At 39.3% G+C, this 17,475-nt stretch overlaps 1 protein-coding gene across 3 annotated transcripts in view; it reads left to right on the forward strand.

Annotated features, from left to right (window-relative positions):
* cd164l2 (CD164 sialomucin-like 2) overlaps positions 1 to 5,404 on the forward strand; it is a 44,743-nt gene extending 39,339 nt beyond the window's left edge. For all 3 annotated transcript variants that reach the window (XM_072547833.1, XM_072547835.1, XM_072547837.1), the window contains one exon: positions 5,055 to 5,404. In XM_072547833.1, the coding sequence (XP_072403934.1) occupies positions 5,055 to 5,061 (7 nt within the window). In that variant the 3' untranslated portion in view covers positions 5,062 to 5,404. The remainder of the gene's footprint in view (positions 1 to 5,054) is intronic.
* The last annotated feature ends 12,071 nt before the right edge of the window (positions 5,405 to 17,475 follow it).

A 17,475-nucleotide genomic window follows, 5' to 3' on the forward strand; every position in this document is an offset into this window, starting at 1 on the left:
TTTTAAATTGCTCAAAACCCCTTGATAACTTTCCCTGACAAGATTTGTTTTTAAAAATGTGTTCTTCTATTTTTAAATTCCATGGGAGTGGAGTAGGAGGGATGCATGCATAGGGTGATGTGGGCTTTTATTTTTATTTTAATGCTTAAAAAATTGCTACCTGACTACCATTTCAACGGGGAGGGGTGGGGAAATATGAAGAAATCTTACTTTATCCAGTTCTGTTTCCATTGGGCGGCATTTATCAAATCTTTACTAGACAGTTGGGGGTGAGATTGGTTCTCACTACTTGAGCAATGAGCAATTCAGTTCATTAATTCAAAGATTTAGATTAGATTCCCTACAGTGTGGAACCAGGCCTTTCGGCCCAACAAGTCCACATCGACCCTCCAAAGATCAACCTATCTGACTAATCCACCTAACACTATGGGCAATTTAGCATGGCCAGTTCCTCTAACCTGCATATCTTTGGACTGTGGGAGGAAACCCATGCAGACACTGGGAGAATGTGATGTGCAAATTCCACATAGACAGTTGCCCAAGGCTGGAATCGAACCCAGATTCCTGGCACTGAGGCAGCAGTGCCAACCATTGAGCCACTGTGCTGCCCTTCATTCCTTCATTGATGCCAAGATTAACATCTTTAACAAGAAATGCTTGTAATGTAAAGGTACTGCTACAGTTTGTTTGTTGGTTTGCATTGTCTGCTTCATTTTGTCTTTTTTGTTTTGTTTCATCTTAACACATGCTGCAAATAGTGAGGAGCCACAGTAGATTGTGTAAGGTCTGGCTACAACATGACTCGCCTATAAAGGAAGTAATAGCTTGCCCTTCACATGAACAAGAAAACAAAATTTCATTTGCTTTTAATGTCTTTATAACATGCACTTCAGTGCATTTTTACTTGTGTGTTGTGCATTTGTCACGATTCTGTTTACAATGATTCACCATTTAAATTTGAGAGATTTTAATAAATGCAGGGAGAGATCATACATTTTGGATACTGCTAATTGCTCCAATGTTAGACTAGTAAAAAGGTGATGTCCTGTTAATATGTAATTTTTTAAAAATCTGCGTTTTTATTCCTGATGTCTTGATTGGAACTGTGAAATGAGAACTCTCCAAGTTGTCGGCATAAAAGTTTAATTTTTCTGATATCTTTTTGAGTCACTCAGTAAAATGAAACTGGGATGAATATATAAATTAGATTTCCCCCGTCTCTTCTCCCACCCGCCTCCCCAAGATTCCTTTCTCTATTCTATTGCTTGAGTTGGGTTCAAAACTTACACTGGGAGATAACCAGGAGGTAATTCTGAGCATTGAGTTTGAAGATGTTTGGGATATTTTTGTTTTTTTGGATTCAATATGTTCCTATCTGTCTCTTGTAAAATCTAGCTTGCTAACCCTAAAGTCTGACCCTGCTAGCCAGAGGATGAGAGCTTTGTATATCTAGATTCATAATAACTCTAGTTTTCTACAATTTGGTACAGTCTTTTTTTGCAGTAACTATCAACTGTGCCAATAGTGGCCTGACCTTTGTACTAGTAAACTACAATAATTGATGTTGGCAATGTTTGGCACCTATGACCCAGCAAAAGCCTGAGAGCTTCCTCTTTTTTTTTGTCTAAATGTTGTCAATGAAAAGAGAATAGACTCCTGTCCAGTGTTTTAATTATTGCTCATGAGCTCGTGTGGATGCATCACCAGTGTTGCTGTTATCTGTCTGCAGTGTGCTTCAATATAGTCTCTCGATAGAACAGAGTCCTGTCTTTACTTTGTGTCTTTCTAATGTAGTCTGCACCCTGATGAAGTTTTTGATGCAAATGCATGTCTCATCACACCATTAACCCATATGCTTTCTCTTTTTTTGATAAGCACAGATGGTATTGGACTCTGAACATTTAGATTGTTGGCTTTGAACTGTCTAAAAGTGATGTGTTGCAGACAGTAGTGATCAGCAACCCAATTTTTTTGATTTATGCCTTCTTTGTTTGCACACATTGTTCAAATATAACTTAAAGAAACAGCATTTTTAATATGGTTCAAGCAGCCGGTTATTCAAACCTGTATTGTGGTTTTGTTTTTTTGAAGAATGCCTTGATCTATTAAATGATAAGAATCATAGTTTGAAAGATGATTGTTCTAAGTAGCAGTGTGAGGAGTGAAATTATTTTAATATTGTGATTCTGTTTTTCTGAAAGTATTACTCCGACCAGTATACCTTGCCACGGTCTGTGCAGAGATTAGCATAATCTGTCAACGGACCTTTGTAGAGCATCTCTTGCTCGTTCTTTTCGTTCCTGACAGTTGTGTATTTGGGGGTGTTGGGTAACATCTCAATCAGATTTTAAACTGTGCAAACCAGGTATACTGTTGTGTGGTGGGGAGAATTTGTCAGAAACCATGTCATTCCACTTTGATCTTTACAGTCACTGAATTAAGCAGGTCATACAGAACAGAAACAGACCCTTCAGTCCAACCAGTCTGTGCCAAACGTAATCCCTAACTAAACTAGTCCCACCTGCCCATGCAAGGCCCATATCCCTCCAATCATTTTGAATTAATATCTTTTAAATGTTGTATCCATACCTGCATCCATCACTTCCTCTGGAAGCTCATTTCCGCACGCCCCACTCTCCGACTAAAGAAAAAATTGTCTTTTTAAAATAACTTTAAGTCTTTCTCCTCTGCCTTTAAAAATATGCTCCCTGTATATGAGCACCCCCCACCTACCTCAGGGAACAAACCTTTTTTGCTATTCACCTTATTTATACCCCTTTACATTATAAACCTCAAAGGTCTCTCCTCGACCACCTATGAAGTGAAAATCATCCCAGCCTATTTTTTTGTTATAACTCCATCCCTCCATTCCCAGCAACATTCTGGTAAATCTCTGACCCTCTCCAGCTTCATAATATCCTTCCTAGTGGGAGGCTGACCAGAATTGGATACAGTACTCTAGAAGGGGCCTCAATGTCCTGTACAACCTCAATATGACATCCCAACTCCAATACCCCACGGTTTGAACAATGAAGACAAGTGTGCTAAACACTGCCTGAACTAACTGTCTGTATGTGATGCAAATTTCAACATTATGAAACTGAACTGCATTTATCCAAATTAAACACTATCTGTCACTCCTCAGCCCATTGACCCAATTGATCAAGATCTTTTTGAAATCTAAACCTTCTTCACTATACTACCAATTTTGGTGTCATCTGCACACTTACTAACCATACCTCCTATAATCTCCTCTAAATCATAATTGTAAATGGCAAAATGGATTAAGTACCGATCCCCATGGAACACCACTGGTCACAGGATTCCTGTCCAAAAAACACCACACCAGCACCCTCTGTTTCCTGCTGTTGAGCCAATTTTTGTATTAAATTGGCCAGCTCTCCCTCCATTCCAGGTCCTAAGTGGTCAGCTTATTTTGCATTTGTCACTAAGTGTGGTAATTCTATTATCATGCCATCATCAAATCCAGCTACAGCGTAACGTGAGAATGCAATTGTCATTCCTGCCATCTCCTGTTGTCAATGTTAAAATATTTTAAAACACTGTGTACTCTTCGCATTTTGCATTGAGCGGTTTGAAGTAACATTATCTGCTCTTGTTGAGCAATACCTAGTCTGGTAAATGACAGCTAGAAAAGAGTTACTTTTGAAGCAAAATATAGAATGTTAACACAATAGAACAGTATGTACTGTTTCTGCCTGTACACTTAAGGGTTCATGGAGGAGGCAATTTAGCCATTTGTGGTTCTTTTTTGAAAATACATAGTGCATCCTCCTATTTTTGTTTCTCCTTCAAGTTCCTTTTTTTTTGGACACCAAAAACATGTCCACTATCAGGCAATGCTTTCCAATCCAATCTACTTTTTATTATCATGTGTATTTTGATACAACCTTTTCAATGTATTTTGTAGTGTTGCCACACTAGTACTGTCTTAAAAACAGAAAGGTAAACCAAAACATAGAATATAAAGACAGAAAAATGAAGAAATAAGTGTTCAATTTTACAGTCCTTATGTAAAGCTTTAAATCAGTGATGACCAATTAATGACTCACTGGGGATAGCGAGCAGAACATTTAGCTTATTGCTAAATTGGAATGTTTCTATATCAAATTAGTTTTGGAATTACAACAAATTCTACTAGTGACTCACACTGCCTCTTCTAACATAAGATGACTTGCTTGTTCCACTTTCACCAGTTGTGTCATCATTTTATTTGCTGATGGGGTGTGAGCAGTGCTAACAAACCCAGCACTTCCATTTTGCTTGCCCATGGTTGCCCCCAGAGTTCTGTAATTGGACATTCAGCAACGCCCATTTGAGGCCCATCCCTTAATTTACATTTCAGCTGTTGCCCTCCCCCTTTGGCTTCATTATCATTTTGTAATCCTTCTGTTCACTTTCTCCCTGACTCACGTACCCTCTTTCCCAGTAATATAGAGCACTCCATGAAGCCCTCCATTTCTCCATGAAGAAATTTGTTTAAAGCCAGTTCATTGCCGAATCACAAGTCGAGCAAAGTATGATCAGCTGGCCTGATGTTTAACAAAGTTGAGGCTGAACACCCATGATGGCGGTCATAAAGTTGTATTAATAATGTCAGTTCATCGCCTATTCCCAACAGAGCCCCTCTACGTTTGTAGAAGGAGCTAAAGTAATTACACAGAAATAATTACCATGTACTTCACTTGAAATTTGGTATGACCTTCTGATTTACTTCTGCTGTATTTCATATTTGCAAATTTAGTAGATTAGTAATTGACATTTTTTTGGATTCACAGTAACAACTATTGCTTTCAGTGTATTCCCAGTCGAGAGCAGTCTGGAAGGATGGGGTGGGGGAATACTGTAATTGTTTAATACTGAAGTTGGAGAACTTTTTAAAGATTGGGGTATGTTTTTATAAATTTAAATTTTGAACAACAGGCAAAGAATGCTGTGTCTTTATTTCAAAAGTATTGTGTATAATGTTAAGATATTTCACTGCTGTGATATGTGTTTTGCTGAATTAAAACAAATCTCTTCTGTTGGAATAGGATATAATCACAAGGATGGAAAGAATGGCTTTGAAGTGGCCAAAATAAATCTGCTCACTTCCCAGCAAACACTATTAAATGAAGCTGTCTTCACTAATGCCACGTTTATATTGCATTATAGTGGAGGAGATTTAAGATTCTGTTTGCCTTTGACGTGGTGGATTGAATTGGCTACAAATACGAGAGAACATCCAGGACTGATGTTCTGTGCTATGACCCTCAGTAGCACTGTATTGAGATGATATTTGTATACAGAGATCAAGTGAAAAGATCTTGTTAATAGTTTGGTGCTTTTTATGGGCCAGACTATAGTGGCATCTTTTTTTTTCAATAAAAGATCTTGATGCAGAGCCTGTTTAGTTGTTTTTGGCTTTTTGAGATTTTTTTTTTTGGTTCAAGATCTAAATGTGTAAATGTTTAATTCACTTCTGAGATGAAATGTCACTTTATACTGGTTTCTGAAAGTTTGTGTGAAGCTCTGAGAACAGTAAAGATGATCAGACCGATATAATTCTAAAGAGTTTTAAGAATCAGTGCATTTAGAAATTATTTGGAAGAGTGAAATTTATGTACCATACTCCTGTATGCTAGCAAGTCCCATTTAATGTTACCAGTACACTTACATGAAACCCTGAGCCAGAATCAGGTCGTCTATGAATGATTTAGCACCAGGTTCCCCATGAACATGAGGTGCAAGTAAAAGAGAGAGGTGGCATCCATACGGCCTCACTCCAGACCAGAATCGAATGGTGATACGCACTGACCGAAGTCAATTATCCTCGGCCAACCAGTGATCCACGGCGCTAGGGTATCGTTACATTTAGGCGGGATTCTAACTTAGAGGCATTCAGTCATAATCCCACAGATGGTAGCTTCGCACCATTGGCTCCTCAGCCAAGTACATACACCAAATGTCTGAATCTGCGGTTCCTCTCGTACTGAGCAGGATTACTATTGCAACAACACAACATCAGTAGGGTAAAACTAACCTGTCTCACGGCGGTCTAAACCCAGCTCACGTTCCCTATTAGTGGGTGAACAATCCAATGCTTGGTGAATTCTGCTTCACAATGATGGGAAGAGCCAACATCGAAGGAGCAAAAAGCGACATTGCTATGAACACTTGACCGCCAAAAGCCAGTTATCTCTGGTAATTTTTCTGACACCTGCTTAACCCAAAAGGTCAGAAGGATCGTGAGGCCCCACATTCACGGTCTGCACTCATACTGAAAATCAAGATCAAGTGAGTTTTTGCCCTTCTGCTCCATGGAAGGTTTCTGTCCTCCCTGAGCTCTCCTTAGGACACCTGCATTACGGTGTGACAGGTATACCGCCCCAGTCAAACTCCCCACCTGACACTGTCCCCGGAGCGGGTCGCGCCGGGGCACTTCCAACCAGAAGCGAGAGCCCCTCAGGGCTCTCCTCACTGGGAAAGTGAAAAAACGATAAGAGTAGTGGTATTTCACTGGCGGCCGAAGCCTCCCACTTATTCTACACCTCCCACTTACTCTACACCTCTCATGTCTCTTCACAGTGCCAGACCATAGTTAAGCTCAACAGGATCATCTTTTCCCCGCTAATTCTGCCAAGCCCGTTCCCTTGGCTGTGGTTTCGCTAGATAGTAGGTAGGGACAGTGGGAATCTCCTTCATCCATTCATGCGCGTCACTAATTAGATGACAAGGCATTCGGCTATTTTATGCACTCGCCATACACAATGGATCGTGTCCTTTTTGAGATTTTAACGTCACTCGTCGACGAATGAATACCCCTGTCTAGCAAAACCACAGCCAGATGATCTTAAGGGGACGGTATAAAACAACATGAATCCGAATTTCAGCGAGGCGAGGGATGAGCTGGGTTTTTTGACTGTTAGACTAGGTTGCTGCTCATCACCTGTTGTGTGAAGCATGCACTTTAATTATTTATCACCCAAATTACCCACCACCAGTTAACTATGTGATCTAAAATAATACAATTATTATTAATAAAATACTTAAAATTTAAAACTAATTAAAATCAAAAATCATTAAAATACCTAAAATCTTATTAAATTATATCAATAGGAAATATTAAGAGTCCATTAAAATCGGTAAAAGTTCAAGGGTCAAAGGTAAAACCAGGGTTGTGATATTCTGTGCAAAGGATTTAAATTTCAAGATCCCTAGGTCTTTCATTAACTGTGTTCTTTTCAAACCACTTCCCGCGGGCATCTATCACAAAACTGTAAAAAGATATATTTCCTCCACCAGTGAGGTCCATTATCTCTTTTTCTAGATGTTTATATTTGTTTCTTTTCTTCCCAAGCCAATTCAAGAGAGTTGATCTGTAGGTCTGTTCTAATAGTTACATCCGCCACGACACTCTGATGTTCTTTCTTAAAAATTAAATCTGATATCCAAAGATTTCCGGTGTCATCTTTAATTCGCGGTTCTACGTATATTGTATGCCCATTCTTCCTAACAAACTTGACTAATTCTTCTGTTATCCTATTATGCCTTTTAATTCTCATGTTTTTAACGTATGGGCACCACCCAGAAATATGTGCAAACATCTCCAAAATATCATTACACCTTCTGCAACTTTTGATATTGAACGGCCTTGCGTAGGACAACGATGCCCGTGTTGGAAATAAATTTGTTCTCAACAAGATCGACTTAACAACTTTGGACGTCTTCATAAATTGTAATTTCGTCAACCAGTTGTTAGATATATTATCGTTTTTATAATAATGAATACCTGCCCCTTGACCGGGGAGGGCCATCCACCTCTGTACCTCTGTGGCTCTCCAATTGGCGTAGTTAATACGAGTAAATTCCCATTTCATCCTCATTATCTTCCACGATAATACCGTCTTCACCCAATTGCCGATTAATATTCGGGTTCCAGATCTTTTCCAACACTTTTAGTTTGCTCAACTTATTCATTTTCACTGCCACATTTTCACCCTTGAACCGAAACGAGGCATGCAAAATTTCATCCTCTGATTTATGTAGCATCCCGTACTTCCTCATAATCGGAATTGGAATGAAGGTTGACAATCTGTTTAATGCGAGGCCACCATCACAGGACTTAGCATATAACACTCCATCCGTCATGGATTGCGGGAGGTGTAAAATTTCTTTAACTGCGATTTTAATTATATTGTCTAGTATATTCACAATGGGACCTCTGCTGTTCAGCATGTTTGTTATGTATTTGTTTGGTTTATTCATTTAAATGATCGTGAAATTGCTGATTTTCCAACTCCAATTCCCAATCCCTTTCCCTGATCATCTTATGAAGATTTTCATACTGCTCTCAAAACTTCAAATCAAATTGTCCTTTTTCTGCTCCATTTACTGCAAACTGGTTCTACTGAAGTCATACGATGCTCTTAATATTTAAACTCCCAAATCTACCGAAATGTGAACCAAAACTACCTCCCATTACCATTCCACTTTCTAACATTGTGATCACCTTTTTTTTTGAAGTAGAATTGGCAAACTATGCTTTAATTGGATGGTAATGTAGTTCTAATAATTGTCAAATTGTTTACAGACTGATCTAAAGATTAACGGGATGTTTAAGTTGGACTGCAGTACACCACACGCTGGCATGATTGTTTCTCTTGAGCTCTGTATAGTAGGATTGAAACAAAAAATTGAAATGTCAGTTGACTTATAATTCATCTCCATTGGACTGTAATTTTCTTTGAAGTAGCTTGCAACAGAAGTCCTGTGCAGCATGATGGTGCTTTTGAGGTGTTGCAAGATGCTTTCAGTTCAATTGTGCTTAGTGGGTTTTTGTTTCATGAATTGAAATTTAGACGTTTTAGATTCATTAAAGATGTGTGTAAATGCCATGTCGACAAGCTTTTTTTTTAATTTTGAAATTTAATCTTCAACTTTTTCACTGTACTCTTGGGAAAGGTTTGAAATCCACTGCAAACCCAGTTTATGCTACACTGTGCAATTTAAAATCAATTTGACAAGAATTTGCATTTTGAATCTATTTCTAATGACTATCGTGTGTGGTAGTGGATTGATTCTGGTAGTGAGCCGACTAATACCAATAACAAAAGCTACAGCATCTTCTTTGGTAAAATATCACCCAGAAACCATTGTAAATTGTATAGGAAGTTTTTTTGTTTTGAGTATTTTGAATTGCTAACCTCTCTACAATACCAACAATATAAAACACCTTTAAACATAGAGCAGGAGCGGGAGTAGGCCATTCAGCCCACTGACCATTCTCTGCCATTTGATATGATCATGTCTGATTATCCAACTCTACATTCTGCTCCTACCTTTTTCTCCCTGTAGCCCTAAGAACCAAATCCAACTTCTTCCTGAAAACGTTCAATGTTTTGCCATCAACTGCTTTCTGTGGCAGAGAATGCCACAGGCTCCTCATTTCCTCGGGGAAGAGATTTCTCCTCATCTCAGTCCTAAATGGCTGACCCTATATCCTTTTGTGACCCTAGGTTCTGGAACACCCTTGTGTTTGCCCTGAATTCTGACTTGGGCCAAATAAGCAAGGTCTTTGTCAGCAGTTGTTAAAGGAAAGAAGCAAGAATAATCCAGAGATTTGGCTGCTGGGTAACTGACTACGAGAAGGTGCAGTGATTTTTAAAAATGTCTGGTACAGAAGAGGCCAGAATTATAGGAGCATACACCATCCTGTAAGATGGCTTTCTTGGAATCTGAGCAGATTGAAGCATTTAAAAACAAAGATGAGAATTCAAAAATCAAAATGTTATTTGATCAGAAATTAATATTGGTCAGTAAGCACAGGGGTGTTATGGGAATGGCTGAAAGTTATGATATAAGTAGCAGTTTTTGGAGGAGATTTTAATTTGTTCACAGGATGTGGGCACCACCACTGACTAGGCCAACACTGAGAGTCTATCTCTAAGGGGTGGGGCAGTTAAGTGTTCAAGGCTTTGGCGTAACATGTAGGTCAGGCAAGGTAAGAATGTCTCTAAAGGATATTTAATGAAAAGGATATTAGTGAACCAGATGGGTTTTTCCTGACAATTGACAACTGTCTCATTATCATTGTTAGACCTTTAACTCCAGATTTTGTTCTAAACATAAATCTAACTTCCACCTTTGGAGCATTTAAACCCAGTCCCCAAGAATTATCTGGATCTCTAGATTAATAATCCCAATCAACTGTTGCTCTCCCCTCCCAATAAGACCAGAGGCCATTCAGCCCGTTGAGTCTGCTGCACCATTCAATCATGGCTGATAAATCCGATCAGTTCGCACATCTTTGATAATCTCACCACAGGATCCAGTCATTCAGGCGCTGACTTGACGGTAGGCAAATCTACTGAAAATGAACTTGATTCTAATCTTCTCCTTGTAGACATTCCATTACACACCTTCTTTCCCCCCCCCCCCCCCATAAATCTAATGGCCATCTAAATCCCTGTCTGTATTGTATAACTTTCACCAAGTTTTGTTTAACTTGTGGCCTTTCTTATTCCCATCTTTGAATCCAAATTAATGTATGATGTTAACCCCCTCTCAATCTCCAGGTTCTCTGTTTATTCTCTGACTCTGGATGGCTGCACATGCTGATAACTTTTTTTTAAAAAAGTACATAAGACATTAGGACCAGAATTAGGCCATTTGGCCCATCAAATCTGCTCTGCCATTCGATCATGGCTGATATGCTCGTCACCCCCATTTTCCTGCTTTCTCTCCATAACCTTTCAACCCATTAACAATTTAAAAGTCTGTCTAACTCCTCCTCAAGTTTACACACTGTCCTAGCATCTGCTGCACTTTGGATTTCACCGATTCACAACTCTTTTTTTTTTGGGAGAAGTAGTTTCTCCTTAACTGTTTTAAATTTGCTGCCCCTTATCCTAAGACTATGATCTCTCGTCCTAAAATGACCCACTAGAGAAAGCATCTGCTCCACATCTATTTTATCCACACCTTTTTTTAATCATCTTGAATACCTCAATTTGATCTCTTGTTCTCTTTCTTCTTCCCCCTCTTTTTTTTACCCCCCCTCCCCCACCCTAGTCTTCTAACAGTAAAATTGCTTCAAACGTTTGGGTTGTGGCTCTGTGTGTCCCATTCTGTTTGATAATACTGTGAAACACCTGGGAATGCTCAATTACCTTAAGTGTTATATAAATGTAGATTGTTGAAATTATTCACAATCTTTTCTCCAACCTTGCATGCAACTCCATGTTTTTTCTTTCATTTTGTTGCATACAAACCGTTTTGACTGTTTGCGTTCAGCTGTTCTGATGACCCTGGGGAAAGTTTGTCTTCTCCTGTACTCGCCTTATTTCCGTGATCTCTTGTGCGAATGCGAAGTGCAATAAGGTTATAACACAACACAATGTTTTCCTTCACTCCGACTAAATGTCATAACTTGTTTTTTTGCAAAATGGCTGAAAAATGTTCCATTTGGCTTTTTGGAGGGGAGTGTATAGCATCAGTTAGGCTGATTGTCAATGCTGTCTGGACAGGATCAGACTCACCTTTGTATGCACATACAAAGACTGGGATTTGATCTTGCTTGACTTGAAAATTAACAATTTGCTGCACACTTGGTCCTATTTTTGAAGCTTTTGCCATCCTAGTGCAAGTTCATATTTGCAGGGAAACTAACCCATGCTATTGGAGTTGAAATGTTAATAAGAAATAGAGCATTTAGCCCCTTGAGCCTACTCCACCATTCTGGTCATTACTGAATTCCTCTGCTTTCCTGCCCACTCCCTGTAACCCTTCAACCCATTGCTGATTTTTAAAAAATCTATTGATGACTCCTTTGTTTCCTCACTCCGTGTTAATCTGTATAGATCGATCCTGTCACCTGGAGATCGTTTTGCTCTACCGATCAAAACTTGCTGTAATTCTTGTTTATGGTACATAAAATGTTTGTTTTGTTTTTTCTCTGGCTCAGAAGTTTCAGGGATGTTCAGTCAGAATTGGATTGCTGCAGCATTCAGTTTTGTCCAGTCTTGATGCCACCATCTGAGCCCATCCTCTCCAGAAGTGTGGAGTGCAGTATCCCTAAGTGCTCTGAAGCAGAGTAGAGTCGGTGTTGTAGATTGATCCCTCTCCCCCTCAGGAGTAAGGATATGGGGAGAGAACATAAACAGGACTGAGTTAGATGGTCAACCATGATCTTTTTGAATGGTAGAGCAAGCTTGAAGGGCTGAATGATTTTTGGCCTATTTTCTGTGATTTATATTTAAAATAATTTTAAGTTGGTACTGTAAGACGTTAGTAGCTCAAAGTACTCAACAGCAAAAACACTTGCTTCGGTGGATAGAGCGTTGGGTGAATAAGCGACTGAAGTGGCAGTCAGGTTAGTGGGAGGAAGCATTAATGTCAGAAGCCATGTTGTGGGTGTCCATTCAGGACTAACCCAGAAATTTAGTCTAAAGTTCTAATCAGTCTTCTAGTGAATTCACCCAAAAGGTTACCCAAGAGATGTAATGGCCCAAAGGCTCTGACTCCAGTTTAAAGTTGGAGACATTCTTATGGACTGTTAAAGTTTGCATCATCGCCAAATACAGGATTCCAGTCAATTTCCATGTGGGTTAATAAGTCAGGAGATCCAATGTCCAGTCCACATCTTACTCGTATATCCAGTCTTCAATGATGCAGAGACTGGAAGCTTTGCGCCTTTGCTGTTGTGCCGATTGACCAGAATATTTTGAAACAGACTTTTGGTTGTATAGGGTTTGAGTGACTTTATTTTTTCCTGAAATGGGAGGAGGATTGTAGAATGCCACTTAAATTTCATTTCAAACTATTCCAGATAGGAAAAACATATCTACCAGATTTATGCTGTGCAATACTTTGATATTGACCAATTTAAAAGTTGGAATTTTAGTTTTGACTTTCGTTGTATTTTTATGGATGGAAAACAGCAATTTGAAGACATCAAGCTAAATCTCAATTTTACATAATATTTTCTCTTTTTAAGCTTGAGAAAGGGGCTAACGATGTATTATGGTGGCATTTGTTACTTGGAGAAGATTTGTTATTTGAGTTTCTAACAACTGGGGCAGTTAATACTCTTTCACAAAATCTCAAGACATATGAGTTCAACCTTGTACTTGGAGCAGTTTTAGAAATTTCAGGAGCATGTTTCTTTTAAAAACCAGAAGGTTAATTGTTTTTTTTTCCTGGCAGCTGGCATTTAGATGTGTCTGATGTTAATTGTACTCTTGCCCATTAAACACCTTCATTGTCTTCATGTCTAAGCGGCATTAACTGTAGAAATGTCAGTTATTTTAATGATGTACTGAAGTTCAAAAGATAATTAAAATGACTGACTAGTGTTTGCAGTTTAAACACTAAGTTTAAAATTCCTGCCCTTCGTGCAAGGACATCAATCCAATTGTGTTTTCAATTCCTGGTCTTGCTGCATTTGCAAGAACAATCCAAATACTAATGTTGAGGTGAGTACAATTTGGTGGACAAACCAATATTATTTCACCTCTGGTAGAAGGCATGCTCAAATTAAGCCCCTCCTCTTGCTAGAATCATCACTTTTGTGCTATGCAATTATCAATGTATTTACCCACAAACCGTTGAGTTATAGAGATTCCAGAATGAAATTGCTGTGGCTACAGATCCAATCAGATCTCTCTGGATAGCAAAGCAAAATCTACACTCTGTGTGTTAATGCATCCCAGCTTAAAGTGTGACCTAACCAAGGTACATGCAAACAGCTGCAAATCATGAAACCTCCTCCCAGATAGCTGAACTACCTGAAATGTACTTTTCTCTTTTTGCAATAAATAGGAATTAAAAGATAATAGACTTCACAAAATGCCATCATTTAAACCATTAACAAAAATCAGAAATATTCCTGTTGCTTTTGGAGAGATCAATCCATAGCGGCAAAGAAAAAGTAATATCAAACTTCTCTAACTACATCAGCTTAGGTTAGAGTCAGGCTTGATGCTAGTCTGATCCAGAAATCAAAAGGTGGTTTCCTAATAGTTTCAGATATATCTAAACTCGTGTTGTCAGATTGCTATCTAAAAATTTGCAGTTATTTGGTTAAAATTCTAACAGTCTATTGCGAAACTGGTGATAGGTTTTTGCCATGGAGCTTTGCAGTCAACAATCTAAAATGACATTTCACCAAAGGAGTCTGTGTCTGACTTGAACCCTATATGCAAAGACAGTGTATCGCCCAATCCTTACTAATACTGCAAGCTATAATAAAGCTGGCCTTCAGAAAGAGACACAGTGAGGAAGAAGAGCAATTTTATAGATGACAGGGGAGACATCACTTGGTGATGTAGCAAGTCGTTGGGGCTTTGGCCAGATGCCTTCTGAGCATCTTTTGGATATTTGATGTTTCAAGATAACAGAAAATGTCCCATATCCATTGTTCCATTGATTTAAGGCATACATTTTAGATGACTAGGATCATATCTGATAGAAAAGCATCAAGGTTTTGTGGTTATGACTTTGCATTGCCATCTTCCAGTATGGAGTACAGATTTCTTTGGGGCCTTAAATGGCAAAAAATCAATATTTTGTAAATTAATGCAGAAATTACATTAACCACGTGAAGTTTTTAAAGTAAGTTACTTGGTTTTAGTTCCCTTTTCATTGGTCAATACTGATGAAACACCTACTAATCAGCCAATGATATTTTTCCTTTATACACACTTTAAATATTGCTACTAAGTTAGTTATAATACTAACATCAACAACATCTTATTACAGTTTGTGTGTTATAGAAGTTTGGTTATTATAGAGCTATTAGCTTTATTGACATGTTAAAGGACTTGTTAGGTTCTTTTAGAATTTCTTTTCTGGCTGCACATGGCATTTTTGGAGATCCTTACTTTCAATTTCTTTTTTTCTGTCAGTTAGGTTGGGGTCATGTCAACTTGATTTGTACCTCATGCCTAAAGCATTCTTGATTTACACACTTGTGAAGAGAACTGCCATAAAGTGTCATCAGTCAGGTAGCTGAAACTTATTCACATGGATGAATTGTTTGTTTAGATACATTTATTTCTGTTTTACGGGTTTTTGTACAAAGTACTTTAGAAAACTGCTTGGATTGTGATTGCACTATATTTTGATCATTTGTGTATTATACAGTGCTCTGTATTTTTTCACTTATTGGTATGTAATAACATACCATAATATTGCTGTGATTGTGTGAAATAAAGTTTTGACTTGTTAAAACAATTAGTGGTCTGTTTGCACTTTTTGTTTGAAATATGAGCTAGATACAAAGGGCATTTGGATGGGTATATGAATAGGAAGGGTTTGGAAGGATATGGGCCAGGTGCTGGCAGATAGGACTAGATTTGGGTTGGGATATCTGGCCGGCATGGACGGGTTGGACCAAAGGGTCTGTTTCCATGCTATACATCTCTATGACTCTGAGTTTGAAGATGCAGTAACGGTGCAGCGGTCAAGTCATTTCATCCTTTGTCACCTCTTGAAAAAGAATGAAAGGACAAAGTTTTATAAAATTGATGAATTGCATGCATAAACATTTTTTTTATTTTCTAAAAAAATTCTCTCCTGGGATGTGGGCATCGCTAGCCAGGACCACCATTTTATTACACCTTCCCAGTTGCCCTTGAGGGTGGTAGTGAGCTGCTTTCTTGTGGAGTCCTTGTGCTGTGGGGACCTGTAAATGCCGATGGGGAGGACAGTCCAGAATTTTGACCCAGCGACAGTGAAAAGAATCAAATTGACTGAAGACTGGTATCTGTGATGCTGGGGACCTCTGGAGGAGGCTGAGACGGATCATCCTCTGGGTACTTCTAGCTGTATATTGTTGCAAATGCTTCAGCATTAACTCATAGAAGCATAGAGATGTACAGCACAGAAACAGACCCTTCGGTCCAACTCCTCTTTACAGACCAGATATCCTAATCTAGTCCCATTTGCCAGCACTTGGTCCATATCCCTCTTAAACCTTTCCTATTCATATACCCATCCAGATGTCTTTTTAAGTGTTATAATTGTACCAGCCTCCACCACTTCCTCTGGCAGCTCATTCCTTACATGCACCACCCTCTGCGTGAAAAAGTTGCCCCTTTAGGTCCTTTTTATATCTTTACCCTCTCACCCTAAAACTATGCCCTCTAGCTCTGGACTCCCCACCCCACCCCAGAGAAAATACTTTGTCTATTTATCCTATCCATGCCCCTCATGATATAAACCTCTGTAAGGTCACCCCTCAACCTCTGACACTCCAGGGAAAACAGCCCCAGCCTATTCAGCCTCTCCCTGTAGCTCAAACCCTCCAACCCTGGCTTTCCCATCTTTGAGGATGAAAGTATTGTGGGATTGTCTCCTTTTAGTGAGTTACTCACCACTGTTTATGAAAGGATTATGGAGCTAAGATCCAATCTGTTGGTTATGTAATTTCTTAGTCATCTCTGCCACTTGCTGATAATGCTGTTTGTTACTCAAGTGATTTTTTTTTGTAGCTTCACCATGTTAATACCTCATTTTTAAATCTTGATGCTGCTCCTGGCATGCCCACTTCATTTGACCCAGGATCAATTGTACTCCCTTGCCTTCCCAAAATACATAATAGAATCTGAAAAGTGTGTAAGCAGGTTATTTGCCCCATCAAGTCCATGCCAATCCTCTGAAGAACATCCAGACACCTGCCCCTACCATATCACATAACCCCACAGCTAATCCACTTAACCTAGACATCTTTGGAAGGGAACCCAGGTAGACTCTGGGAGAAAGGCAACTGCCTGGGTGGAGTTTGCACAGACGCTGGAATCAAATCCAGGTCTCTGGCACTGAGAGGCAGTAGTGCTAACCACTGAGCCACCTTAAGATTTTAATTTGTGGGTTTATTGATTCTGGTTCAAATGCCACTGTGTGGGATGGTACAATGTCCCCAGAACATTTGCCTGAGGTTCTCTATTACTATTCCAGTGACATCACCACTATGCCACTGTCTCCCCAAGATCACCTCTCTTAGAGTCATAGAGATGTACATCATGGAAACAGACCCTTCACTCCAACTCATCCATACTGACTAGATATCCTAACCTAATCTAATCCCATTTGCCAGTACCCGGCCCATATCCCTCTTAAACCCCTCTATTCATATAACTGTCCAGATGCCTTTTTAAATGCTGTGATTGTGCCAGCCTCCACCACTTCCTCTGGCAGCTCATTCCATACACACACCACCTTGTGCATCAAAAAGTTGCCCCTTGGCCCTCTTTATATCTTTCCCCTCTCACCCTGAACTTATTCCCTCCAGTTCTGGACTCCCCCAATCCATGGAAAAGACCTTACCTATTTATCCTATCCATGTGTCTCATAATTTTATAAACCTCTATAAGATCACCCCTCAGCCTCCGACGCTCCAGGGAAAACAGCCCCAGGTTATTCAGCGTCTCCCGATATCTCAAATCCTCTAACCCTGGCCACATCCTTGAAAAT

This window comes from Chiloscyllium punctatum, chromosome 27, assembly GCF_047496795.1.
Source record: "Chiloscyllium punctatum isolate Juve2018m chromosome 27, sChiPun1.3, whole genome shotgun sequence".
Classification (NCBI taxonomy): Eukaryota; Metazoa; Chordata; class Chondrichthyes; order Orectolobiformes; family Hemiscylliidae; genus Chiloscyllium; species Chiloscyllium punctatum.